The 26,400-nt window shown below is 42.9% G+C and overlaps 2 protein-coding genes and 1 long non-coding RNA gene across 6 annotated transcripts in view; 2 read left to right on the plus strand and 1 right to left on the minus strand.

Annotated features, from left to right (window-relative positions):
• Positions 1-8,191, plus strand: part of LOC111966295 (nucleolar protein 4-like) — a 150,475-nt gene extending 142,284 nt beyond the window's left edge. For 3 of the 4 annotated variants that reach the window (XM_023990809.2, XM_023990810.2, XM_023990812.2), the window contains 3 exons: positions 1,837-1,956; positions 2,148-2,352; positions 2,685-8,191. In XM_023990809.2, coding sequence (XP_023846577.1) covers positions 1,837-1,956; positions 2,148-2,352; positions 2,685-2,908 — 549 coding nt within the window. In that variant the 3' untranslated portion in view covers positions 2,909-8,191. The remainder of the gene's footprint in view (positions 1-1,836; positions 1,957-2,147; positions 2,353-2,684) is intronic. The other variant, XM_023990811.2, reaches the window with a different exon arrangement.
• On the minus strand, positions 1-8,715 carry LOC139028030 (uncharacterized). The gene is made up of 2 exons (XR_011480167.1): positions 8,628-8,715; positions 1-3,256 (listed from the first exon to the last, which is right to left on the minus strand). It is a non-coding gene; the product is annotated as an uncharacterized lncRNA (long non-coding RNA).
• On the plus strand, positions 8,657-26,400 carry LOC111966297 (tyrosine-protein kinase Srms). Its single transcript, XM_023990813.2, has 8 exons — positions 8,657-9,532; positions 17,440-17,561; positions 19,905-20,071; positions 23,171-23,318; positions 23,691-23,849; positions 24,140-24,321; positions 24,594-24,750; positions 24,988-26,400. Exons 1-8 carry the CDS (start codon positions 9,186-9,188, stop codon positions 25,185-25,187), a joined length of 1,482 nt encoding a protein of 493 aa, XP_023846581.1. The 5' UTR covers positions 8,657-9,185; the 3' UTR covers positions 25,188-26,400.

Here is a 26,400-nt window from a genome sequence, read left to right on the forward strand (position 1 = left end):
TGGAACAATTTCAAATATTTTATTTTAGTTACAGTTCATATAAGGAAGTCAATCAATTGAAAAAAAATCATTCGGCCCTAATCTATGGATTTCACATGACGGGAATACAGATATGCATCTGTTGGTCACAGATACACTATATATACAAAAGTATGTGGACACCTKTTCAAATTAGTGGATTCAGCTATTTCAGCCACACTCTTTGCTGACAGGTGTACAAAATCGAGCACAGAGCCATGCAATCTCCATAGACAAACACTGGCAGTAGAATGGCTTTACTGAAGAGCTCAGTGACTTTCAACGTGGCACCGTCATAGGATGCCACCTTTCCAACAAGTCAGTTCGTCAAATGTCTGCCCTGCTAGAGCTGCCCCGGTCAACTGTAAGTGCCGTTATTGTGAAGTGAAAACATAGAGGAGCAACAACGGCTCAGCCGCAAAAGTGGTATGCCACACAAGCTCACAGAACGGGACCACCGAGTGCTGAAGCGCGTAGTGCGTAAAGAAATCKTCTGTCCTCGGTTGCAACACTCACTACCGAGTTCAAAACTGCCTCTGAAAGCAATGTCAGCACAAGAACTGTTCGTCGGAAACTTCATGAAATGGGTTTCCATGGCCGAGCAGCCGCACATAAACCTTAAGACGACCATGCGCAATGCCAAAGCGTCTGCTAGAGTGGTGTAAAGTTCCCCGCTATTGMACTCTGAAGCAGTGGAAACTAGTTTTCTGGAGTGATGAATCACACTTCACCATCTGGCAGTCCGACGGACGAATCTGGGTTTGGCGGATGCCAGGAGAACGCTACCTGCCCCAATGCATAGTGCCAACTGTAAAGTTTGGTGGAGGAGGAATAATGGACTGGGTCTGTTTTTCATGGTTCAGGCTAGGCCTCTTAGTTCCAGTGATGGGAAATATTAACACTACAGCATACAATGACATTCTAGACAATTCTGTGCTTCCGGGCTTTGTGGCAACAGTTTGGGGAAGACCCGTTCCTGTTTCAGCATGACAATGCCCTTGCACAAAGCGAGGTCCAGACAGAAATGGTTTGTCAAGATCAATGTGGAAGAACTTGAATGTCCTGCACAGAGCCCTGACCTCAACSCCATCAAACACCTTTGGGATGAATTGGAATCTTCACCTCCTTCKTGTAGGCTGTCTAGTCGTTATTGGTAATCAGGCCTACCACTGTTATGTCTTCTGCAAACTTGATGATTGAGTTGGAGGCGTTCGTGGCCACAGAGTCATTGGCAACCATTGRGAGTGTACCCATAGCAGAGACAGAGGCATCCCACTCACATTTTCTTTCTGGTTCATATAAGGTCAATGAACTAAGCAGATCAGGCTCAGGTGCTAATACATTGTGAGAGCCACCCCCTTAAGCAGATAGGAACTGACCATCTTTTATTTTGGGGGGGGGTAAAAGGCCTGAATGGGACATTTTCATTCATGCACCATTTGCCCATAGGAGAAAAGCAGGAAGTAAAAACAGGAATCAACTCAACGGACATCACAAAAAATACATTCCATTGTGTGAGCCATAGAAATGTTGTATCACCATTGTTTATTAGATCAGGATATTATACTTTCATTTTGTTCCTTACCTGGTGAAATATTCTGTTGAAAATGTAGTGCTGTTCAGTGCTCATGTATCTGGTTAGGAATGATACTATCTGAAATAGAGGAGTTGGAATAACTTTGTGTAATGAGTAGGTGCAACTGAACATATTATTAGTGTAATATCTTCTGTATTATTAATGTTGAATATGCCCCCTGTGGTCAATGTGGGTACTCTGGCGTGGGGATGAATTTGTGCTGATTGTCTCTCCCCTGCTAGACACGACCCACACCACCTCACCTCACCTCAGCCATGGCTGAGAACATCCTGGCAGCCGCCTGCGAGAGCGAGACACGCAAGGCTGCCAAGAGGATGCGCCTGGATGTCTACCAGGCACATGTGAGTGCTCTGATGGTGTGTGTGTGTGTCTGTGTGCACATCGGGGGGTGTGTGTGTACAGGTGTGTATCTTTTCAGGTGGGTGGATGTACTGTGTATGTGTTCTAATAGCCAATGGCAAAGTCTGTTCTTAACCTTGAGTATATTATATACATGGAAGTGGGACTGAAATCTCTCTCGTCTCCACCTCAGGAGGAGCAGATAGCACTTGACAAGCCCAGTTCTCGCGAGCCGGCCTCCCTGGCCCACTCTGCCTACTCCCTGGCCGCCTCGGCCTACTCCCAGGACCAGCTCTACACCAACGGTGGGCTCAACAATAGTTACCGTGGTTACGGGGGTCTGGGAGCTAGCATGCAACACCCAGTCTCCCTGACAACCGCCACTGCTCAGAGCAACGGTGAGAGAGCATGCTTCGCCTCTTTATTTGGCCAGAGCACGGCAGCTTAGAGTAGCAGCATACCTTAGCTTACCTGAAGCATGTTGCTCGTACTGTAGCAGCATCACTGGGCGAGTTTAGAACAGACGGACACTTATCGAAACGTATCGAGAAATCCAATTCTTGCCCATATTTGGACGTAGAATTTTTATTTTTTTAAATACAGGTGGAACTCATCTAAAATATATTTCCTACAGTGGATAAGAATGCATATTTATGATTTTCAATAGTTACAATTATAGTAAAATGTCCCCAGTATGTGTCTTCATTTGAGTGTGTTGTCTTTCCCCCAGGCCCTACTGACCTCAGCATGAAGTCCCTGGGGTCAAACTCTTCATCGGCAAGCTCAAACAGTCACGGGCGGAGTGCTGGTGTCATAGGTGGCGGGGCCTCGGCGCAGCTCAGCCCAACAGAGATCACGGCCGTGCGGCAGCTCATCGCCGGCTACCGCGAGTCGGCCGCCTTCTTGCTCCGCTCGGCCGACGAGCTGGAGACCCTGATCCTGCAGCAAAACTGAGCCGGAAACTCCTCCTCCCCGTCTCCCTCCTTCTCCCTCTCTCTCTCTCTGACTCTCCCACACAACCCCTAACCAACTACTCTCCCACTCACCAGATCCATCTGTCTGTGTTTCGTCCTCCACTGACCTGTATATTCTCCCCGTCTCCAGGAGGGAGGCATGCAACAGTACTACCTTCCTCTAGTCTGATATTCTAACCCCCCCCCCTTGATCGTTTTAACATCAGTGCGTGGAGAGAGAGAGCACTGTCTGCGACGACTTGGGAACAGCGTTTCTCCCCCTCTTCAACCACCTGTAAAGGAACATGCTCCCTCCCAATCATAACAGCTCTCCCTCACTTCCACAGCTCTGTGGAAAGAAGAGGGGTGACAGGGAGAGAGCCGGAAATTAGTCTACCTAGTGATGTGGGGGGGAGTGGTGGGGCTGGAGCACTGGAGAACACTGCAGGGTTATGCTGTGATGAGGAGAGAACAGCGCCCCCTTGTATGAGGAAGAGAAGTGGATCCTTTCGGTGTGCCAGTAAACTSAACCGTGTTATAGTACACAGATCACAGATCACCTCAAAAAGCTCGCCTTCCCCAATAACAATGAAAYCGAGACTCTCTGAACAGTAGTAACAAAATGTTTGTTAATGACAAATACGTTTGATTTGAGATCTGAATTTGTTTGTTTGACTATAAGAAGACATTTTGAACCACTTTTTGGATGAACAGAGGCTGAAGAAGGCTGGAAAGAAAGAGACAACATGTTGCGCTCGGTGTAAATAAACTGTGTCCTAAAGCACTTTCCCATGATTCAGACCTCACCTCCCCATTGAGTAATAAAGAACTCGATGTGCACGGGAGCAACACTTTAACTTATGCATTATGGAGATGCCATCTATTCCACATGGAAATACCTCAGATCTATCAACCAACCGTTCTAGTACTTCATTCCTACTGGGTGGCGACGTCACACAACGCTCATCACACAACACTCACCAGTTACTACCTGATGTGTTCAGTGTTTTCATAGACCTGCAGGAAGCAAAGTCTTAACCATTTCAAGATGTTTCCAGAGTAAATATTGTAACTATAGTTCGAATTTWAAAAAAAGTATTGTTTGTCCTGTTATTTGTGTACTGTAAATACTCAGTCCATATTTGATTCTAGAAACACCATGAAGAGAACATGAAAAAGCATCAGTAAAGTAAAGGACTGGGGGCAAGGTAGTATTTTCCGTGGGAGACTGAACCTCTCCGACGATAGCTGGTAGTTTTTTTTTTTTTTCAAGTCCCCCATTTTTTCCAACCCTCTTGTGGCTCATTGCTCTCCCATCAATTCCAGGTTTTGGTTTGTCCCGACTCATCACTCGATGATACCCTGTCTTTTTCTGTGTCCGGTTCTGCATTCCTCTCTCGAACCTATCCCCCTCCTCTGGACCTATACATCCCCCACCCCCTTCTCCTCCCTGACCTGAGCCCAGTCCAGCTCGGTTCTGGGAGGGATAACGTATGTGTTTGTCTATTGACTCTTTGAGATGGCCATTAATCCACGCTGCTGCTATATGTACCGGACTTTTGCCACAGACCTGTAACCTCAAGTCAGGACGCCATCCTCCTGCACAACCAGAGCACCTCAAGACYACAACACAAACGACAAGAAGCTAAAACTACTCAAAACCGATAACAGAGACTAAAATCTAACTTTTAAAAACGACATGCCATCCCAGTCAGTTGTTTCTCTCTGCTACTAGGCACTCTGGTTGATCTTTTTGTTCTTTCATAGGGCTGTGTTGTTTGTACAGTGACCTTTTTCCTTTCTTCATGACTTTTAATCTCTGGAGGCATATAGGGATCAACTTGCTCCTCTTGCAGCCACTCACAAGGGTGCTCTGGGCATATCTATCTTACTGTGCAATGTGCAGTCAAAGTCTGGGAYGTTTGTACCTTTTAGAATGAGTGTGAGAGAAAAAAAATGCAAAATGTTTCTTCAAGTGGCAGGCCTGAAGGGGCTGACTGTTGTGTCACTGTAATTTGCTCCCTTTTGCACACTGAAGCAACTGAAATCTGTGACGGAGGCCCTGCTTGTTCAGGGCTCCATCTTGCACTGGCGAGGTGTGTCCTACTAAAGGAAAGAGGAAGAGTATTTGCAATGCAGTTGATAATCATCCTGGCCCTTGACAGCATAGTGTTAACGGGGYAAAAAGGTGTGGGTGCTACGACGTATCACAACCACGACTATTCGGTGGGGTGGGGGGGGGGGGACCTTGTGTAAATGAAAGCCATTGATGTAGATGTGCTAGATCCATGGCCTGAGATTGAACGGYGCACTGTGCTCACTGGTGACACACTCTGAACCACAGAACAACACCTTGATAAAGCCACCCAGCATACATGTGCAATGTCAAATCCAATCTCCATAATGAGTACACATTGATGTACAAATATTTAATTTATGGAAATATTATGGCTAGATAGAAAGTAGAAAATGGACTCCCAAGACGTTCTATTTATCTCTGAGCAAGCTCTTGATTAGATCTGCGTGGTGGGTAAAAACGACACAAACACAAGAGAAATATGCAAAATGACCAGTCAAGAGGAAACCCCTCACTGTGTTCTCTCACAACGTGGCTGTGAGGGCTTCAAAATGTGTTTTCTTATTGGTATCACCCTCATTTCTGCGGATCCATCCCTCACTGCTCCTGCCCTGAGCTCTTAGGCTACAATGACCCCAGCACATACAACCACAGCAGTGTATCAGTACAGTAACATAGTAGAGGAATTACTGTATCACGGGGGGGGGGGGTTTAGTGTGGGAGCTAACTTAGTAGGGGGATCTGTCTTATTCACTTCCATCTTAACACTGCCTTTTTTGCCACTGAGTTTTCAAATGATTGCCAGACACGCAGTGCTCTGGCCAAACTGTACATAGGGCTGTAAGTGTTTCTGATCTTACAGAGCGGACGCTAGAGCCAGTGTTGTCGTCCTATGTATTTCCCTATTACCCCGGGTCAACACAGAGTGATGGATTGATGGATCGAGCCTCTTTAGAAATGACTGCTGGATATTGTAACGTCACATGCCACAAAACATCTGCTATATGGTTTTGTGAAGAAGAAGATCGTGACAGTTATGCATTTCTGATATAGACAAGGGACGGTTAAATYTATCTGTACAAAGGGAGTACGAGATGAGATGATATAGTAAAGAGGCTCTTGCGAAATACTACTCCCTCCTCTGTTTGAACCCTTTGGGGTTTGCTCTGTAGTTTCTRATAGACAGCTACATACGTTAAGAAAACATACTGTAAAAATAGGCAAAGACAATCTTGGAAAGGTGCAACTTGCTCACGGTTTGATTTCCATTCCTTTTCTGTGTGCAGCTATTGTATACAGTGCGTTTTGGAGATGACGAGTATTTTAGCCATAATCAGAGGATTCTTACTCAAACTTCTGACTCCTCAAGAGCGGTGGAGCACTCATAGTGGCCCACTGTCGATACACATTCTTATCTGATTTCTATTTTTATTATTCATTTTGTTATTATTTTATATATATTTTGTAGTGCAAGTAAGTGGTCTTTTCAAATAATATTTTGTACAAAAACCAACATCTCAAGTGAAGTTACTCTGTATGCCTATACTGTACATTCCAAACAAGGATGTCAACACGTTTAGCAACCGACCTGACCAGCATCACGTTTAGTGATGTGACCTCAGATCAGAGGGAGTGCCCTCTGTTAAGATTAGCATTGTTGACCTTGTGAATAGCGTCAAACATGTTGTTGATTGGAGCCATGATTATTTTCCTGCTTAGGGCCAACAAGACTTTACATGACAGAGAATGTGCCAACCAAGCACAGACCAAGTCTACGCCCTTAACCATGCCCTTCATGAAACTCCAACTCCCAGACTACTGTATGCATCTCTAACCCCGTGAATGCTATGCGGTAGTGTCAGCACTTCAGTGCTTCAGTGGAGGGGAAGTGTTTTGAGTGACGAGCAGGGGTATTTTGCTGTGGGAAAGGTGTGATTCCCTTTATCATACCGTTTTTATCTCCAGCTGACATTGGATTACATTGGAACTCATTGACTTTACAAATGACGCCCCCAACAGAGACGGTTCCACTCGGACAGGTGTGGTGCTGGTCAGGGTACCGTGAATGAATACACACTTTAAAAAAATATATCTGCTTTGGTCAGATGTATAGCTCGACACAAAAAAAACAATAGGGGGAGAAAAAAAAACACTTATTTTTCTATCAGGGCAGTGTACAGCTACAGTCAAATCAAAATGGTTTTCCCAACCATAGTCTGTTTTATTTAATCATTTGGTGGTGCTTTAGATTCCTTGGTTCTGTTTTAGGTTTTCCTCTTTACCTACTGTACCAGAAGCTGATTGTCTTTTTCTCAGTTTCGATTTGTACCTAATACCAATGTGAAACTGTATTTTCCTCCTGAGTTTGGACTCGGTGGAAGTGTGATGTTTACATGTACAGATTTGTTTTGTCATTTTATTTWATTTGGTCATTTCTCTCCTCCTCCCCACTCTGTTAATCTAATACCTTGTACATTGATGGGAAATGGGACCGTGTCGAAATAAGGTTAATGTCACACATTTAGAAACTGGTTGTTGGGAGAGCTGTGTGCTTGGCTTAAGGAATGCCCTCTCCTTAGCTGACCTGGTACACAAAAACCAGGGGTCACAGTGAACTGACGCTCTGGTGTGATTACTTTACCAATATATGAGAATTTGTTCCACAGTGAATGATAAGCCATTGACATACCCTTTGCAGGGTTTTCTATACTATTAGTATATTTAGCGAGGAAAAAACTAAACTGCAGACAAAAACCTCAGGAAAAGGACATCACTTTTTTAACATGTCTTACTGAAGGGCCCATTTCCCTCTTTGATACCATATAAATTATATAAAAAATAAGTATTCTTTTTTTATATTTATTGTGTTAAATATATAACAGTGGATACCTTTTTTCCAGTACATGTGGCTAAATATTTGAATTCTTTAGAAAAGTGTTGATAATATATGTAAAGCAACTTAAAGATTGAAAAAAAACGGAGAAAAAAAACGATTTCTGTTTAATGCGAAACAGCATGGGTGGTTATTTTACCTAACATATCACTTTGATTCATGAAAAACCAATGATTTCAAATTAAGCTTTCTTCGGTGTGATGTCACTGCTAAGGTAAAATGTTTTCAAATTTAAAAATGAGACTTTTTTTTRTCCCAAGCTGTATGTCACAAGTCTAAATATACTAATAAAACAGTGTGCTATCAAACAGAAACCGATGTATTTTGTAATGGTTGTAATAAAGGAAAGGTTGTTCTTGTTCTTACAAAATATATATTATCGGTAAATACCTTTTAATGGGTATTTTGTTAATGCATAGTATATGTTTACATTAATAATATTGTGTTAATTGTACATGATGCAATAGATCTAAACCAATGAGTAATTGGTGTAAGCAACACCGATACCATATTTCTATACTATAGCCTACTTCTACATAATATACTGCGATGACCAGCAATATATTATAATTATGTTACCAGCAGCTTTTTTWAAACTATAGCAAAAAAAAAACATGAAGTCAATTAATTTGCTAAGGGAAATTATGCATAATTAGATAGGGATTTCACGCTGTTTTGCTTATACGTACTGAGTAGATCCCTTGCACCAGAGTCAAGGGCGTATATATATATATGGACATATAGGCCTACCCTCTGTGGTGGTGTTGTTGATTTAACCGCCAAGCACGAGCAGTGGGGAGACAGGTTCACGGATGTAGGGACAGCGGGCGCTGTCGAGTGTTCCAAACCAAAACCCTGGGACTGTAAGCATGTCGTGGTCCTGGCTCAGCAAATGCAGTTCAGGTGTTGACCGTATTCCAGAGAGATGCGGTATTTGGTTATCATTCGTTGGAGGTCAAGTATAGATAGGGTATTTCGTTTTTTTTTTTAGGCGTACTTTAAATGAATCAAGGATCAATGTGGGTATGGATATCGTCTCCTCTCCCGACAATATATCGTTTCCGCATTCCCGCAGCCATCGGTATTGTGTCCCTGATTAATCGCAACACAAAACCGGTTTCTCCTGATTGTCAGCCTAACTATCGCTGATGCTGCACTATGTTTGTTGAAAAGGGAGATCGAAGACGTCTCGAAACTGTAGGCTAATAGGCCTCTGGCGTTCCTAAATAGGCACATTTATTTTCGCGTCGTATTTGTCGCGGTTCCCTTCAAAAACCTGGGATACCTCGGCGTTGCTATTGGTTTGGGATGGAGGGTTGTTGTCGTTGTTGCATGCCATGTTGTAGTCGGCTGTGGAACTGGATATGGCCCGAATTCCATTACCCAAATATCACCCGACCAGCCGAAATCCCCACTATTTCAGGTGATATCCGTGCTCCTTCCCCCAAGAAGAAACCGACTCAGCTCTATGCGGCTCTGTTCGATTTCGAAGCCCGGAGCGAGGAGGAGCTGACTATCAAGGAAGGGGACAAGCTGTCGGTAATAGAAAAGAGGGGGGATTATGTGCTTGCCAAGAAACTTACCGGTTCGATGGAGTCCGGACTGGTCCCYGCTACTTATGTGGCCATTTTACAGGACGAGTTTGCTAATCACAAGTGAGTGGCGCTTCTGTGAGCGGGAGCAACCTCAATATTGTTTCATTCATAATATGCTTTTGAGATTTCACCATGTCCAATATATTGTGTAGGACCATGTTTATCAACTATGTCTACCAGGTTTATCAAGAAGGTAGGCTATCTTCAACATAATGTTAATTGAGCCTGCATAAACACGATTTGGCCTTATGATCATTCATTCAAATAGGCCTTGTTCAGATTGAATAAGGACAGTGTTAACAGAAAAGTGACTGCAGCACCCATCCCTCCCTTCCTATTCACTACTGCACAGTGCACAACATTGTAGTGTATAACAATCACACTGTATTACGTTTCTGTAGGCCTATGTGGCTATACAAATAGTTCCTGCTTTTGTGGTCAGATTGGTGCAAGTGCAGCCAAGTTGTAGCTTTAAGAACTACACTAGGTACAGCAGTCGATACACAACTTTTGGCAACTATGGTAAGCTTTCCACTCAGCTCACACCCACACCTGACAGTTTCAGGTGAAACCTGACCATGGAAATGTGCATGGCGTTTGCTGAACAGCACAGGCYCACCCATTCTTGATAATAAGTGTGAATAGCCTTCCTTACTACTTGGCTGCAGTCTAGCCTATAAACCACACCTACTTTRCCACTCAAAGCAGCTAGAAGGGTGTTTTCACACACAGACCGCTTTAAAGTGAACTCTGGGGTAAAAAAATATAAGCTAAATAACTGTTCTCTTTGTGTTCACACTGCCCTTGTCTTTGAATGAGGACTCAACTCTTTTGCCAGTTCATGTCACCTATTTTGTGGTCTGAATCCTCTTTGCATTCACATTGAGAAACTAACCGATATCTTTTTCCAACGTTCACTCAATGCACTCTGGGTTTTTTCAAATCAAATTTGATTGGACGGACACATATTTAGCAGATGTTATTGCGGTTGTAGCGAAATGKTTGTGTTCCTAGCTCCAACAGTGCAGTAATACCTAACAATAAACAACAATACACATCGAAAAAGTAAAATAATGGAATTAAGAAATAMAAATATTAGGACGAGCAATGTTGGAGTCCGGAGTATAAATAAATATTATATACAGTACCAGTCAAAAGTTTGGACACACCTACTCATTCAAGTGTTTTTCTTTTCTTTTTAATATGTTCTACATTGTAGAATAATATGTGGGTTTGATGGATGCCAGGAGAACGCTACCTGCCTGAATGCATAGTGCCAACTGTAAAGTTTGGTGGAGGAGGAATAGTGGACTGGGGCTGTTTTTCATGGTTCAGGCTAGGCCTCTTAGTTCCAGTGATGGGAAATATTAACGCTACAGCATACTATTCCATTCTAGACGATTCTGTGCTTCCAGCTTTGTGGCAACAGTTTGGGGAAGGCCCTTTCCTGTTTCAGCATGACAATGCCCGTGCACAAAGTGAGGTCCATACAGAAATAGTTTGTTGAGATTAGTGTGGAATGACTGGACTGCACAGAGCCCCTCTCCCAACCCCATTGAACACCTTTGGGATGAATTGGAACGCCAACTGCGAGCCAGACCTAATCGCCCAACATCAGTGCCCGAACTCACTAATGCTCTTGTGGCTGAATGGAAACAATTGCCCGCAGCATCTAGTGAAAATCCTGCCTCCACCATGCTTCACCGTAGGGATGGTGCCAGGCTTCCTCCAGATGTGACGCTTGGCATTCAGGCCAAAGAGTTCAATCTTGGTTTCATCAGACCAGAGAATCTTGTTTCTCATGGCCTGAGAGTCTTTAGGTGCCTTTTGGCAAACTCTGAGTGGGCTGTCATGTGCCTTTAACTGAGGCATGGCTTCCGTCTGGTCCCTCTACCTGGATGGTGGAGTGATTGGTGGAGTGCTGCAGAGATGGTTGTCCTTCTGGAACTCTAGAGCTCTATCAGAGTGACCATCGGGTTCTTTGTCACTTCCCTGACCAAGGCCCTTCTCCCCCGATTGCTCAGTTTGTTCAGGCGGCCAGCTCTAGGTAGTCTTGGTGGTTCCAAACTTCTTCCATTTAAGAATGATGGAGGCCACTGTGTTCTTGGGGACCTTCAATGCTGCAGAAATGTTTTGGTACCCTTCCCCAGATCTGTGCCTTGACACAATCCTGTCTTGGAGCTCTACGGACAATTCCTTCAACCTCATTGCTTGGTTTTTGCTCTGACATGTACTGTCAACTGTGGGACCTTATCTAGACCAGTGTGTGCCTTTCCAAATCATGCCCAATCAATTGAATTTACCACAGGTGGATTCCAATCAAGTTGTAGATACATCTCAAAGATGATCAATGGAAACAGGATGAACCTGAGCTCAATTTCGAGTCTCATAGCAAAGGGTCTGAATATTTATGTAAATAAGGTATTCCTGTTTTTAATACATTTCCCCKAAAAATCTAAACTGTTTGCCTTTTTTTTAATGAGCTATTGTGTAGATTCCTGAATTTTATTTCAGCCATTTTATAATAAGGCTGTAACATAACAAAATGTGAAAAGTCAAGGGGTCTGAATACTTTCTGACGGCACTGTGTATTTATGGTACCACTCAAAAGTTTGAACACCGACTCATTCAAGGGTTTTTCTTTATTTTTACTATTTTCTACATTGTAGAATAATAGTGAAGACATCAAAACTATATTACTATATTATGGCAAGAACAGTTAAAATGAGCAAAGAGAAATGACAGTCCATCATTACTTTAAGACATGAAGTTCAGTCAATCTGGAAAATTTAAAGATTTTTGATAGTTTATTCAAGTGCAGTCACAAAAAGCAACAAGCGCTATGATGAAACTGGCTCTCGTGAGGATCGCCACAGGAAAGGAAGACCCAGAGTTACCTCTGCTGCAGAGGATAAATTAATCCCAGAACAACAGCAAAAGACTTTGTGAAGATGCTGGAGGAAACCGGTACAAAAGTATCTATATCCACAGTAAAACGAGTCCTATATCGACATAACCTGAACGGCCGCTGAGCAAGGAAGAAGCCACTGCTCCAAAACCGCCATAAAAAAGCCAGACTGCGGTTTGCAACTGCATATGGGGACAAAGATCGTACTTTTTGGAGAAATGTCCTCAGTTCTATTTTTGTTTCATCAGACCAGTTTGGCCATAATGATCATCGTCATGTTTGGAGGAAAAAGGGGGAGGCTTGCAAGCCAAAGAACACCATCCCAACCGTGAAGCATGGGGGTGGCAGCATCATGTTGTGGGGGTGCTTTGTTGCAGGAGGGTCTGGTGCACTTCACAAAATAGATGGCATCATGAGGGAGGAAAATTATGTGGATATTTTGAAGCAACATCTCAAGACATCAGTCAGGAAGTTAAAGCTTGGTCGCAAATGGGTCTTCCAAATGGACAATGACGCCAAGCATACTTCCAAAGTTGTGGCAAAATGGCTTAAGGACAACAAGGTCAAGGTATTGGAGTGGCCATCACAAAGCCCTGACCTCAATCCTATAGAAAATCTGTTGGCAGAACTGAAAAAGCATGTGCGAGCKAGGAGGTCTACAAACCTGACTGTTACACCAGCTCTGTCAGGAGGAGTGGGCCAAAATTCACCCAATTTATTGTGGGAAGCTTGTGGAACGCTACCCAAAACGTTTGACCCAAGTTAAACAATTTTCAAAGGCAATGCTACCAAATACTAATTGAGTGTTTGTAAACTTCTGACCCACTGGGTGTGTGACGAAAGAAACAAAAGCTGAAATAAATCCTTCTCTCTACTATTATTCTGACATTTCACATTCTTAAAATAAAGTGGTGATCCTAACTGACCTAAGACAGGGAATTTTTACTAGGATTAAATGTCAGGAATTGTGAAAAACTGAGTTTAAATGTATTTGGCTGAGGTGTATGTAAACTTCCGACTTCCACTGTAAGTGGGTAAAACGGTATGTAAACATTATTTAAAGTGACCAGAGTACCATTATTAAAGTGACCAGTGTTCCATGACTATGTACATAGAGGCTGCTGCCCTAAGGTGCATGGGAGAGTAACTGGGTGGTAGCTGTCTAGTGACAGTGACTAAAGTTCTGTGCAGGGTACTGGGGGGGCAGCTAGTGGTGACTATTTAACAGTCTGATGGCCTTGCAACAGAAACCTCAAAGTGCAGGACAAGCCATTCCATCAGAATGTGTTATTGGAATGCTACAGTAGATATACCTACTTACATTTTGGACGCTAATAGATTGCATTTAGTTAAAAGATGAGACACAATATTTGTAATCAGAAGACCCAGTACTATRAACATGTAAATATTATTGGTAACAGAATAAATAGCAGAATAATAACTCCAGATTAAATAACGCTGTAATTGAAAATTGTACTCCCAATTTAGGCTATTGCCCCTTTACGAGCTAGAATTGATTGAAATTCTCACCAAACAACATCTTAAACTATCTAAACCCCACAATTGAATAAGAAGCTTTCTTAGCCTATAGATGACATATTGCAAACAACTAATCTGAACTAAAAACTCCTTGACAATCGCTAATCAATATCCAAAAAACGGCTCAGGTTTCTTTTCTCCGAACCGTCACATCATCCTCCTCTTTTGTGGCACTAATGTGAGGGGTTATGGCAGGGGAAACGGTGTTGCTCTTTTTTAGGGGTCGGAGTTCATTTGGAGYGTTCACACTGCACAAAAAAATAAGTCCCCATGAGTGACAGAACACTGAGCCAATTACGGCACAACGCTCCATATTTTCTGCTGGCTTGCCCCACCACCACAGAAAGCACCGAGCTAGGCTGAAACACCTGCATTTTGGAGCGGCCTTACTCAAGAAAACAAAAAAGAGACAATGTTTGTGGCTTTATTAACATTTTTTGCAAACTGATGTGACACTTATGCGTTTTTTTCAATTGCTAACATGCATTGGTCAAAACTCTTCACACAGTCAGCGACAGAAGTGTATGTGGACCAAACTGTGAATCATTTTTCATTGCTTTCACACAAAATGCATTCAATGACCACATTCTCCGATATCCATGAACTCAAAACCATATTTGCAGCACGTTTTCAAATGATGACACACTGTTTCCAAAACTGTTAAAAACACATTCAAAACAGAATAATGGCAAATGTCGTACATTTCTGCAGTAACCAGATTGAAACGGAGAATCTCACGAGAATATTTAAACATTCCAAACACAGCTGATTGCAATTTCAGCTGAAAGCCTACCCAAGTGTCCTGTTTTTAGTCTCGTTACCAAACAGACAAAGGAGGACGGCTTCGGAATGACTTAGTTTGGAAACATGGATCAAGGAGGACCGGTTGGTGGAGAAAGAAGTGGCAGGGAGAGGGAGACTGCGTGGCGGACCAAGGAGAGGAAGACCAAGAGCGGTGGTCTCTGAGAAGGGCAACAATTATTGACCATGGTCTCTCTTTGAGAGAGGCCAGTTTAAGGGTGCAACCAAAGGGGCAACTAAATGCAATCTATTAGCGTCCAAAATGTAAGTAGGTATATCTACTGTAAGGGTGCAGCGTTCAACAGTTGCATCAATGGTACGAATTTTCAGGCAAAACCACAGGTGACGTGCGTCCTTCAATGATAATTGAACTACATATTACAGTACAATACAGTATGTTCACATTTTTACATGTACTGACATTTTTAAATATATTGCTTTGTTTTGTATGTTTCAGTAGGATCCAAAGGTTGCCTCCCACAGGAGGGAGAGGCAGAATATTATTATATGAGCAGGAAATTGCCATTGTTGACATGGTAGTTGGTAAACCAATGTAATAAAACTGTGGGAAATTCGGGACAGAGTGCTGGCAGACAATATCACTTTTGGGAATGTGAATAAGGTCAGCACAACGACAGTTGCCAGAGTCCTAGAGGAACATTAAAATAGTATGAAGCAGTTCAGGTAAGACGTCTGTTCAATAACCAAACAGGGTACATACACAGCTATGCATAATGTAAAGTACTGTAAAACTGGATTTACTGTATTTTAGAGAGTAATGGAGATGGAAGCCAGGCAAACTGCACATTCATCTTTGTAGATGAAGCTGGATTCAACCTGGCAAAAACATGCCGCAGGGGAAGAAATGTGATTGGACAGAGAGCAACCGTACATGTCCCAGGCCAAAGAGGAGCTCACAATGTGTGCAGCACTGTCCAATGATGGTTTGCTGTCACACAAACCACCCCATAGGCCCCTATAATACAGAAAGGCTCATTTTATTTTCTGGATGACCTGCATAATCGACTTGTACCAGCGAAGGAGAGAGGGGCAAGAAACTCCCCTACCTTCGTTGTTGTGTGGGATAATGTGGCATTCCACCACTCTGCTGCAGTCAGACTGGTTTGCTGCACATCCCAGGAGGTCAGTACTATTCCTGCCTCCATACTCCCCGTTCCTAAACTCCTCTATGGGGTTTTTCTCTGCGTGGAGGTGGAAGGTTTATGACCACCATCCAGATGTCCTTACTGGATGTGGGGTGTGGAGACACTTCTCCTGAAGACTGCCAGGGTGTAGATACACTTTTCCTGAAGACTGCCAGGGTGTGGAGACACTTTTCCTGAAGACTGCCAGGGTGTGGAGACACTTCTCCTGAAGACTGCCAGGGTGTGGAGACACTTCTCCTGAAGACTGCCAGGGTGTGGAGACACTTCTCCTGAAACTGCCAGGTGGGTGTGGAGACACTTTTCCTGAAGACTGCCAGGGTGTGAAGACACTTCTCCTGAAGACTGCCAGGGTGTGGAGACACTTCTCCTGAAGACTGCCAGGGTGTGGAGACACTTCTCCTGAAGACTGCCAGGGTGTGGAGACACTTCTCCTGAAGACTGCCAGGGTGTGGAGACACTTCTCCTGAAGACTGCCAGGGTGTGGAGACACTTCTCCTGAAGACTGCCAGGGTTGGATTAGACATTCCAGAAGATACTTTCCAGAGAAGACATCAGATGTGATGTTGATGAGAATTTGTGGCCAAATGCAGCAGAGAGCGAGAACTAGATCTATCACAGTACTGTATAGTATGATTATACTATACATGTTGATGTAATTATTATTATTGCAGCCCTGGAATTTGAGGAATTTGATTTTGTTTCAACTCTTTATTTTTCACAAGTAAATTACTATATGCAAAGATATAGAACAAATAAAGGCTATTGAAGCAAATTGCTGCATTTCTGATTCATTCTTGTTACATATACTTCAGTACAGTCAAAGTGAAAAGGTGTTATTCTTATTTTATAATAAAATACTGATTTATGTGAAAAATCATTCACACTTCAAAGAAAAAAGTTAATTTATTTAATGCTCCCTGTTAAGTGTTTTTAGGTCGGTGTTTTTCTGAGTGAGAATTGTTGCCAGTGTGAACGAGCTTATTTTGAGACATGTATGAAGTGGTTTGAGTGAGTTTTGGAGGTGAGATGAACTGTTTGGCCAAGATGCATGTTGGTAACGGAGACTGTGTGAAGAGTTTTGAAAAAGTGGCTTCAGTATTGACCGACGCTTGTTAGCAATTGCAAAATACTGTAATGCCAAAATAACAATGTAAACAGACAAGCTAAAAATGCGGGGCTCAAAACAGGTGGTGCTCTGCCCCAACTGCTCTGAATGAGAGGTCGCCACAAGACTTGAGGCTGTAATTCCTTAGTAAAGGGTCTGAATACTTAAGTAAATGTGAAATGTATTATTTAATTAAAAAAATAAAAATAAACAACTACGTGAACTGCACCGAGTTCACACAAATTGTCTGAAAGGGACCAAGTGTGAAAACACCTTAGCCTACCTCATGTTCATCCAATCTCACCAGCGTGTCGTGTGTTTGTGTGTTGCTGCCGGGGGGGGGTGTGTGCTCTTGTCTGCTTGTGTGCAATTGTGCATGTCTCTTTTTTTCTGTGACTGACTGTCTACCTCTTTCCCTGTCTGTTCATCCATCTGTCTGTCTGTTGAGGTGGTACTATGGGAACATTAACCGGGTGAAGGCTGAGAAACTGCTCCTGGCCTCTCAGAATAAGGATGGCTCGTTCCTGGTGCGCATCAGCGAGAGCCACAGCGATGAATACACCATCTCAGGTAAGCCAATATTGCATGGTAACGTTATAATTACTTTATGTTAACCTATTAAGTACATAGTTTCTTTGGAATTCATTAACAAACAAGTGCCATAGGCTCCATATGGTAGCCTACCCACTCTGTTGAATTCATTGTAGTAAATATCAGAAAGAGCCCATTGTTACCCATAGAGATCCTATTCAACTGATAATGCCCCAGAAGCCGGTGTTTGTTGAATATATTAGCACGGGTGTTCCYGCCACTATATCCAACACCGGCTTTGAGGGCATTATCACTTTTATACAACGGGTTACCAGCATATTCAAATAATGATCAACATATTTTCATTAAACGTTATTTTGATTTAATTTATTCGTACTATTTCATCCTTCCACAAGATATTGTCCCGACACAAATCTAGGGTTGCTAGAGACGCGACCCAGTCGTTCGTTCTGTTTGTTCTGTATCTATGGACGCAACCCAGTCGTTCGTTCTAAATGTTCCATTGCCATACTGACTGGCAACGTTCTTATCCCTGGCTTGCTTTTACAGTCACGTCAAAAAGTGTAGCCAGAATAAAACCAAATGCCACTCCCTGCCCCTCTCCCTTGGGTCCAGATTCTTTGTGTGGCCTTGTTATATGCGAGAGTGGCGTATCTGAGAGAATGTGTTATATTGTTTTCCAGTAGCCTAATTACGAGTGCAACTTAGAAATAACACAAACAGGCTATGAACAACATACCTTAGACTGTTCTCGTCTTGTTTTTACGAGGAATGAGTTGGGCTTTTGTCTGTTCCCCTCTTTTCCTCTTCGACCCAGATGTAACTGGAGGTCGAGCCACACTTTCTGGACCAGACCCCTTGGTGTACCGGGATTCACACTTGATGGACCAGACCCCTTGGTGTACCGGGATTCACACTTTCTGGACCAGACCCCTTGGTGTACTGGGATTCACACTTTCTGGACCAGACCCCTTGGTGCACCGGGATTCACACTTTCTGAACCAGACCCCTTGGTGTACCGGGATTCACACTTTCTGGACCAGACCCCTTGGTGTACTGGGATTCAGAGCCTGGGAGTTTTGGAGCTGGGCCATGTCTTTATCAGTGATGGGAGGGTGGCTGATGGATATAAATTCCTTGCCGCCTTAGCTGTTTGATGTTGCCCAGAAATACATGATTCGAGGTGGTAAATTCAGTGTCCTTCATAAGGCACAAGTTGCGACCGATGGGTGGGTCATTTAGAAACCCACTACGGAGTGCCAGGTAGCTACTTATGCTGTACGGCTCCCCTTCCCATGTCATACATTTCCATAAAACTGTCGGAGGATGTTCAACTCTTCCTTAGTGACAGTTTTGAAGTCAAACTTTTTTTTAAATCTCTGCTATCCAGCCATCGAAGCAACACACAGCCCAGTTTGTATTCTTAACTGTGTTTTTTCCGTTCCGGCTTTTCTCTCGGACATTCAATGCAGTATCCTCCAAATCTGCATGCCTGGGTATTATTGCCATCTATTTTTCCCATTCATCCATACTCATACCGCCGAAAAGATCAAAAGAAATGTTCCGCAGTTTTCGCAACAAAGTATCAATTTAGGCAGTCAACTGAAAAGTTTTGTATGCTGCTATGACAACCAGCTCAATTTGCTGTCAGTGTCGTTCGGACACATTCACTTTATATGGGACGGTGGAGATCGCAATTCAATATTGAAAAGGTCGGAGAGACAGCAAGGTTTATACAAATCTCTGCTGTTGAAAACCAAATGCCAGTCTAAAAGAAATGGGAGGAGATGTCTAGATGCTTTTTATAGTGGAGATCAAGTTCATACATTTCCTGGCAGGGTTGATGAGACCGTGGATTGCGCAGTGAGATGGAACAGAGTAAATGGGCATTTCAACTTCATAGATTTAGCCGGTGGTAACTTGTGAAATAGACACCGGTTGGAATGCGGTTTTAACCAATCAGCATTCAGGATTAGACCCACCCGTTGTATAATACATTACATTAAACAGAGTTCTAATATGTAATTCTATGCTGTTATGCCACCATTCCTTATTAAATAATCTGAAAATACCCGTGGAAACAATGGTGTAAAAGGACGTGCTACCGTTCATTCACCAGTGGGTGGCAATGAAATACTTCTTTAGTTGCAAACCTCCTACATCTCATCACCCACTGTACTGTAAACCGAGAGAGCAATCTCTTAAGTCAATGCTTGTATGTCAAGTTGTGATTCATTTGGTCAAGTGTGTGTGTGTGTGTGTGTGAGACATGTACAATTTAAAAAATAAATGCTTTTGGAGTTTGTCACCACTGTCTTTGAAATGTGTGAAAAAGTCTAATCATGTTTGCCTTGTCCATAGGCAGAAACAGTGGGAAAGTCTTCCATTTCCGAATCCAGCGTTCATTGATTGGGGCATACTTTGTGTCGGACAAGATTTCCTTTGCCACTCTGGAGGAGTTGATCCGATACTACCAGAACAACTCCAGGAGTCTAGGAGTGCCTCTGGATGAGCCATGTGCACAGCAGGTGTGTGTGTACCAACCAACTCTCTCACACACACACTTACACTTTGTGGATACCATTCACAATCCAGTTATTTTAATTTTATTTTGGATGGTGAATATGTTAGTTTTTGGGCCACATATTCCCCCGAAATCAAATCATATTTGTTAGAAATATGTGTTTTACTTTGACATCATTAGGGAATCAAGAAAATGTAGTGTAGAGGCAGGGATCAGGCTGTTTTTACTGGAGGCCTCTCCGTGATTCCAGTCTCTTCTCTCTTCCTTTCGAGTGGAGACGATGAGACTGAATCCGAGGCCGTGGAAAGCCACACAGACACACACGCTTGCCCTTCACTCCAGGCCCTTTTTAGTTCACCATTTTGTTATTTCAAAATGTTCTACTTTTCAATTTATTTATTTACATTTTTATAGTGTTAGCATTTATATTTCTTAGCTGTTAGACTGATACTGTTGCCATTTCATACACAATTTGATTGTAGATGTAGTTTTATTGTATCCAAAATTATTTCTGTCCTACGTGTTCAATTTGACCAACTCAGTGGCCTTGTGGTTAGTGTCCGCCCTGAGATTGGAAGGTTGAGAGTTCGATCCCCGGCCGATTCATACCAAAGACTTTAAAAATCTCTGCTTAGCACTCCGCATTAAGGAGATAGATTGGAGGTAAGGCCCTGCATTAGACTAGCATCCTGTCCAAAGGGTGTACTTGTACATGAAGCTGCCCCACGCTACAGAAACAGGAGATGGGCTCCTGCTCCTATGAGCTGTTCTGGCTCGTGCAAGGCTACTTTTTCTTTTTATGTTCAATTTGACTAAAGAGAAGAGTACATGAGAAGCTCATACCAAGACTAGTTGACCTCCTTCATGAGATTGAAATTAGCTTTTTTTTTTCAAATTCTATTTGTCTTTTCTTCATTTAATTGTGTTGTGTAGTTAGATTTTCCAAGACCGTCACAATGTTAATTCCACAGTAATTAAAGTATATAAAGATCAGGGATCAGCAACGAGATTCAGCCGTAGGACGTTTTGTTTTTCCTGAGTGGATGGTCGGGCGGCCCCGCAAGAAGCAAGAAGCCCAAACTGATATAATATTTGACTAAAACATAATATTTTCAAACCTTGCTTACGTTTGTATACGATCACTATTATGTGTGAGAATAGTTTGGAACAGATTTCCAAAATTACAATCCCTTGGACCTGATTTCCTGGTGTTACAGTATTTTATGTACAACAAGGAAAATGCAAAAAAAATATATACAGTACCAGTCAAAAGTTTGGACCCACCATTCAAGGGTTTTTATTTATTTTTACTATTTTCTACATTGTAGAATAGTAGTGAAGACATAAACTATGAAATAACACATGGAATCATGTAGTAACTAAAAGTGTTAAACAAATCAAAATATATTTTAGATTCTTCAAAGTAGCCACCCTTTGTCTTGATGACAGCTTTGCACACTCTTGGCATTCTCTCAACAAGATTCACCTGTAATGCTTTTCCAACATTCTTGAAGGAGTTCCCACATATGCTGAGCACTTGTTGGCTGCTTTTCCTTCACTCTGCGGTCCAACTCATCCCAAACCATCTCAATTGGGTTGAGGTCGGGTGATTGTGGAGGCCAGGTCATCTGATGCAGCACTCTGTCACACTCCTTTTTGGTCAAATAGCCCTTACACAGCCTGGAGGTGTGTTGGGTCATTGTCCTGTTGAAAAACAAATGATAGTCCCACAAAGCGCAAACCAGATGTGATGGTGTATCGCTGCTTAATGCTGTGGTAGCCATACTGGTTAAGTGTGCCTTGAATTCTAAATAAATCACTGACAGTGTTACCAGCAAAGCACCCCCACATCATCACACTTCCTCCTCCATGCTTCACGTTGGGAACCACACACGGAGATCATCCGTCCACCTACTCTGCGTCCCACAAAGACACGTCCGGTTGGAACCGAAAATCTCAAATTTGGACTCATCAGACCAAAGGACAGATTTCCACTGGTCTAATGTCCATTGCTTGTGTTTCTTGGCCCAAGCAAGTATTTTCTTCTTATTGGTGTCCTTTTAGTAGTGGTTTCTTTGCAGCAATTCGACCATGAAATCCTGATTTCATTCAGTCTCCTCTGAACAGTTGATGTTGAGATGTCTGTTACTTGAACTCAAAGCATTTATTTGGGCTGCAATTTCTGAAGCTGGTAACTCTAATGAACTTATCCGCTGCAACTTTCAAAGTTTTTGAAATTTTCCAGATTGACTGACCTTCATGTCTTAAAGTAATGATGGGACTGTCGTTTCTCTTTGCTTATTTGAGCTGTTCTTGCCATAATATGGACTTGGTCTTTTACCAAATAGGGCTATCTTCTGTATACCACCCCTACCTTTTCACKACACAACTGATTTGGCACAAACGCATTAAGAAGGAAAGACCTTTTTAAAAATGTACTTTCAACAAGGCACACCTGTTAATTGAAATGCATTCCACGTGACTACCTCATGAAACTGGTTGAGAGAATGCCAAGGCTGTCATCAAGGCAAAGGGTGGCTACTTTGAAGAATCTCAAATATATTTTGATTTGTTTAACTTTTATTTGGTTACTACATGATTTCATAGTTTTGATGCCTTCACTATTATTCTACATTGTGGAAAATAGTAAAAATAAAGAAACCCGTAAATGAGTTGGTGTCAACTTTTGACTGGTACTGTATCTTTTTTTGTTCTGAAAATAAAACCACCCTGCCACCAGTTGGGGAACCTTGATATAGATCATCCTTTGTAGATTATTTATTTATAATTTCTTGATTGACACATTTCTTTTGTAGCAGTTAATGATCAATGATAAATGCGTAATTTTAAAAGTGCCTGTGTTAGCTTTAGTACATTCAAAGATATCCCTATCTGAGCATCACACATGCTTAATTAAGCATGGAGTTTGCAATTTCGGGACTACTTAATTGGTTCCATTGTATTGGGCAAACAAAATGCAGCGCAGCTCAAGTATTTGAAAGTATTCGCCATACTCGGTAGCTGTGAGTTGTGTGGCTGTAACAGTGTTGTGGTGTCCATTTGTATGATGCTGGTTGTAACAATGGTGTTGTGGTGTCCTCAGAGAGAGCTGTTTGACATGGAGCCTTGGGAGTGTCCTCGGGAGGAGTTTAAACTGCACGTGAAGCTGGGGGAGGGCCACTTTGGAGAGGTGTGGGAGGCCCTGTGGACCAGCCAGAAAAAAAGGGTGGCCATCAAGATGCTTAAACAAGGTAAGCATGCTAGCTCTCTTCGCTATCATATTAACTACAGTGTTATACATTATTCCGCACACTACAAGCAGAATTTTGGCGTAGTCTTTCTGGGCATGATCACTGATCAAATTCAACTTGACGAATTGATGAGGGAATTATTTTCAACAACATACTGCAGATGGGCAAATGCTGCAATGGTAAAACGTTATTGCAGGCAAACACAATTACACACTCGCTCACCAAGTCAGTCCATTCAGGTCAGGGCCCTCGCCTTGTTCATAAAGTGATTTATAATGCGTCATATGGTCAGTCCTAAGCTCCTTATCTCACACACTCCAACCTGAAGAGCACTGTTCTCAGCCTCGCTCTGTCTTTTTGTCTCTCCTGCAGAGGACACTAAGCTGGATGAGTTTGTGAAGGAGATCCAGGCCCTGAAGAACCTCCACCACCCCAAGCTCATCCAGCTGTTGGCCCTGTGTTCCAGAGGAGAGCCTGTCTACATAGTCACTGAGCTCATGACCAAGGGCAGCCTCAAGTCCTATCTGGGCAGTGAGTCACACACCCACATGTTCGGCTGCATGCAGTGTATGTTATTGATCAACATAATCATCTGTGAACACATAACACTTGTAGTCAACACACACACAACTTTTCATAGGGTGATAAGATGAAAAAAAATAATGTATAGGGCTCAGGGCTTGATTGCTCCAACAGTGACCGAACCATGATCATTTTGGTATCGAAAACCAGTAAAGGTATGTGTTGGTGCAATTGAGTAACTATTCAGACGCTACAATGCTTGATCGATCCTAACCAGTCTGCTCCCTGTGCTGTTCCAGCGCCGGAGGGTCAGMTGCTAACCTCTGCCCACCTCATCTACATGGGCAGCCAGGTTGGTGAGGGCATGGCCTACCTGGAGGACCGACACATTGTGCACCGGGACCTGGCGGCCAGGAACATCCTGGTGGGAGATGACCTGGTCTGTAAGGTGGCTGACTTTGGCCTGGCACGGATCATTAAGGTAAGGATGGAATGGATGTGAAATGGATGGGGAAATGAAGAGCGAGAACAGCCAATAAGTAAAGTTTTAAAAAATGCTGTAGAAAAATATACTGTATGTTGGGCTGACCTATCTGGGTTTAAGGGAAAAAAATTCACTCAGATGAAGCAAGGAAAGTTCTTGCTTAAAAAGCTATTTTTTTCTGGACATTTCCAGAAAAGGGAATATGGGAAAAAATGATATGTAAACACGTGTGTGTGTGTGTGTGTGTGTGTGTGTGTGTGTGTGTGTAGGACAGTGTGTACACGGCCAGTAGAACCACTAAGATCCCAGTGAGATGGACAGCCCCTGAGGCTGCTCTCTATCAGCGCTTCTCCGTCAAGTCTGACGTCTGGTCCTTCGGTGTGCTGCTCTACGAGATGATGTCACGAGGAAAGATGCCATACGACGGTGTGTCAAACCTTTTCAAGACCATATTCTCTGGACTCTATTTGTTTTTACAGTTATACACCACGTTATCACAAGAGGAACCGTCAATCCTCATGACAGTTCATCTATTACCTCTATCTGTCAAAATGCTTTTCAATATTTCCCTCTGAAGGATATTTCTACCTCTGATTTAATATTTTTCTTCTCCCTCTTTCTTTCTCTCTCTACACACACACACACACACACACACACACACAGGGAAGAGCAATACGGAGGTGCTGGAGCTCCTGTCGACAGGCTACAGGTTGCCCTCTCCCAGTAGGTGTCCCCCCAACATCTATCGCATCATGTTGGATTGCTGGAATGCCGAGGCCTCCAAGCGGCCCTCCTTCCACGCCCTGCACAGCCAGCTAGACACCATCTACACCCGCATCTACTTCAAGACCATTGAGGTCTAGAGCTGAAGGAGGAGGCCAAGGTGTGACTGCACTGACATAGACACTACAAAGCAGAGGGGACTGCAAGACATTGTCTGAAATGGTGATCCTTTTTTTAACAGGCTGTAGTCTATTTTGCCGGTTCTCTTGGTGGTTTTTAAATCAAGGTTATGTGCAATATAAAGCTCTTCCTGGAGGAGGGCAGGAGAAGTGGGGCCACTGTTAAAGCCCACGGATGCCCGTATGCCCCACTGCACACAGGCCAAATGACCAGTCCTACAGAGAGTGCCTATACACTGACTATACAAAACATTAGGAACTCCAGCTCTTTCAATGACATAGACTGACRAGGTGAAAGCTATGATCCCTGATATCACCTGTTTAAAGCTACTTCAATCAGTATAGATAAAGGGGAGGACACAGTTTTAAGAATGATCTTTAAGCCTTGAGACAATTGAGACATGGATTGTGTATGTGGGATTAAGGCAGCCCTTCGCTCCTTTCTGATTTAGGGAGGTTGGGTTAAATGCGGAAGACACATTTCATTTGAATGCATTCATTTGTACAACTGACTAGGTATCCCCCTTTCCCAATCAGAGGTTGAATGGGCAAGACAAAATATTTTAAGTGCCTTTGAACGGGATAGGGTAGTAGGGGCCAGGCACACTGGTTTGTGTGTCAAGAACTGCAATGCTGCTGGGTTTTTCACCCTCAACAGTTTCCTGGGTGTATCAAGAATGGTCCACCACCCAAAGGACATCCAGCCAAGCTGACACAACAGTGGGAAGCATTCCAATGGAACGCTTTCTACACCTTGTAGTACATGCACTGACGAATTGAGGCTGTTCTGAGGGGAAAAGGGGGTGCAACTCAATATTAGGAAGATGTTCCTAATGTTTAGTACACTCTGTGTATGTTTACACTACAGAGACATGGCTCATAGAGACTTCGCTCACACAGTACACAGTGATGGAGGACATGGCCATTGAGACTGGAGAGTGATGAGCCATAGAGGACATCTTCTGGAATTTACTGCTCTACCAATGGAAGACAACTTTTTGAACTGTCAACGCATGATATTTAGAGATGTACTAATACAGTTTTGGAAATATGAGCCATAAATGTCATTTATTCTTCCTTGATTTGAGTTTCTTCCATACTTGAGAAGGTGTCCTCTCGATTATGCCATTGGGTATTTAACAGAAATTATGATAATAAAATATTTTTGGGATAA

Source organism: Salvelinus sp. IW2-2015, linkage group LG7 (assembly GCF_002910315.2).
Source record: "Salvelinus sp. IW2-2015 linkage group LG7, ASM291031v2, whole genome shotgun sequence".
Taxonomy (NCBI): Eukaryota; Metazoa; Chordata; class Actinopteri; order Salmoniformes; family Salmonidae; genus Salvelinus; species Salvelinus sp. IW2-2015.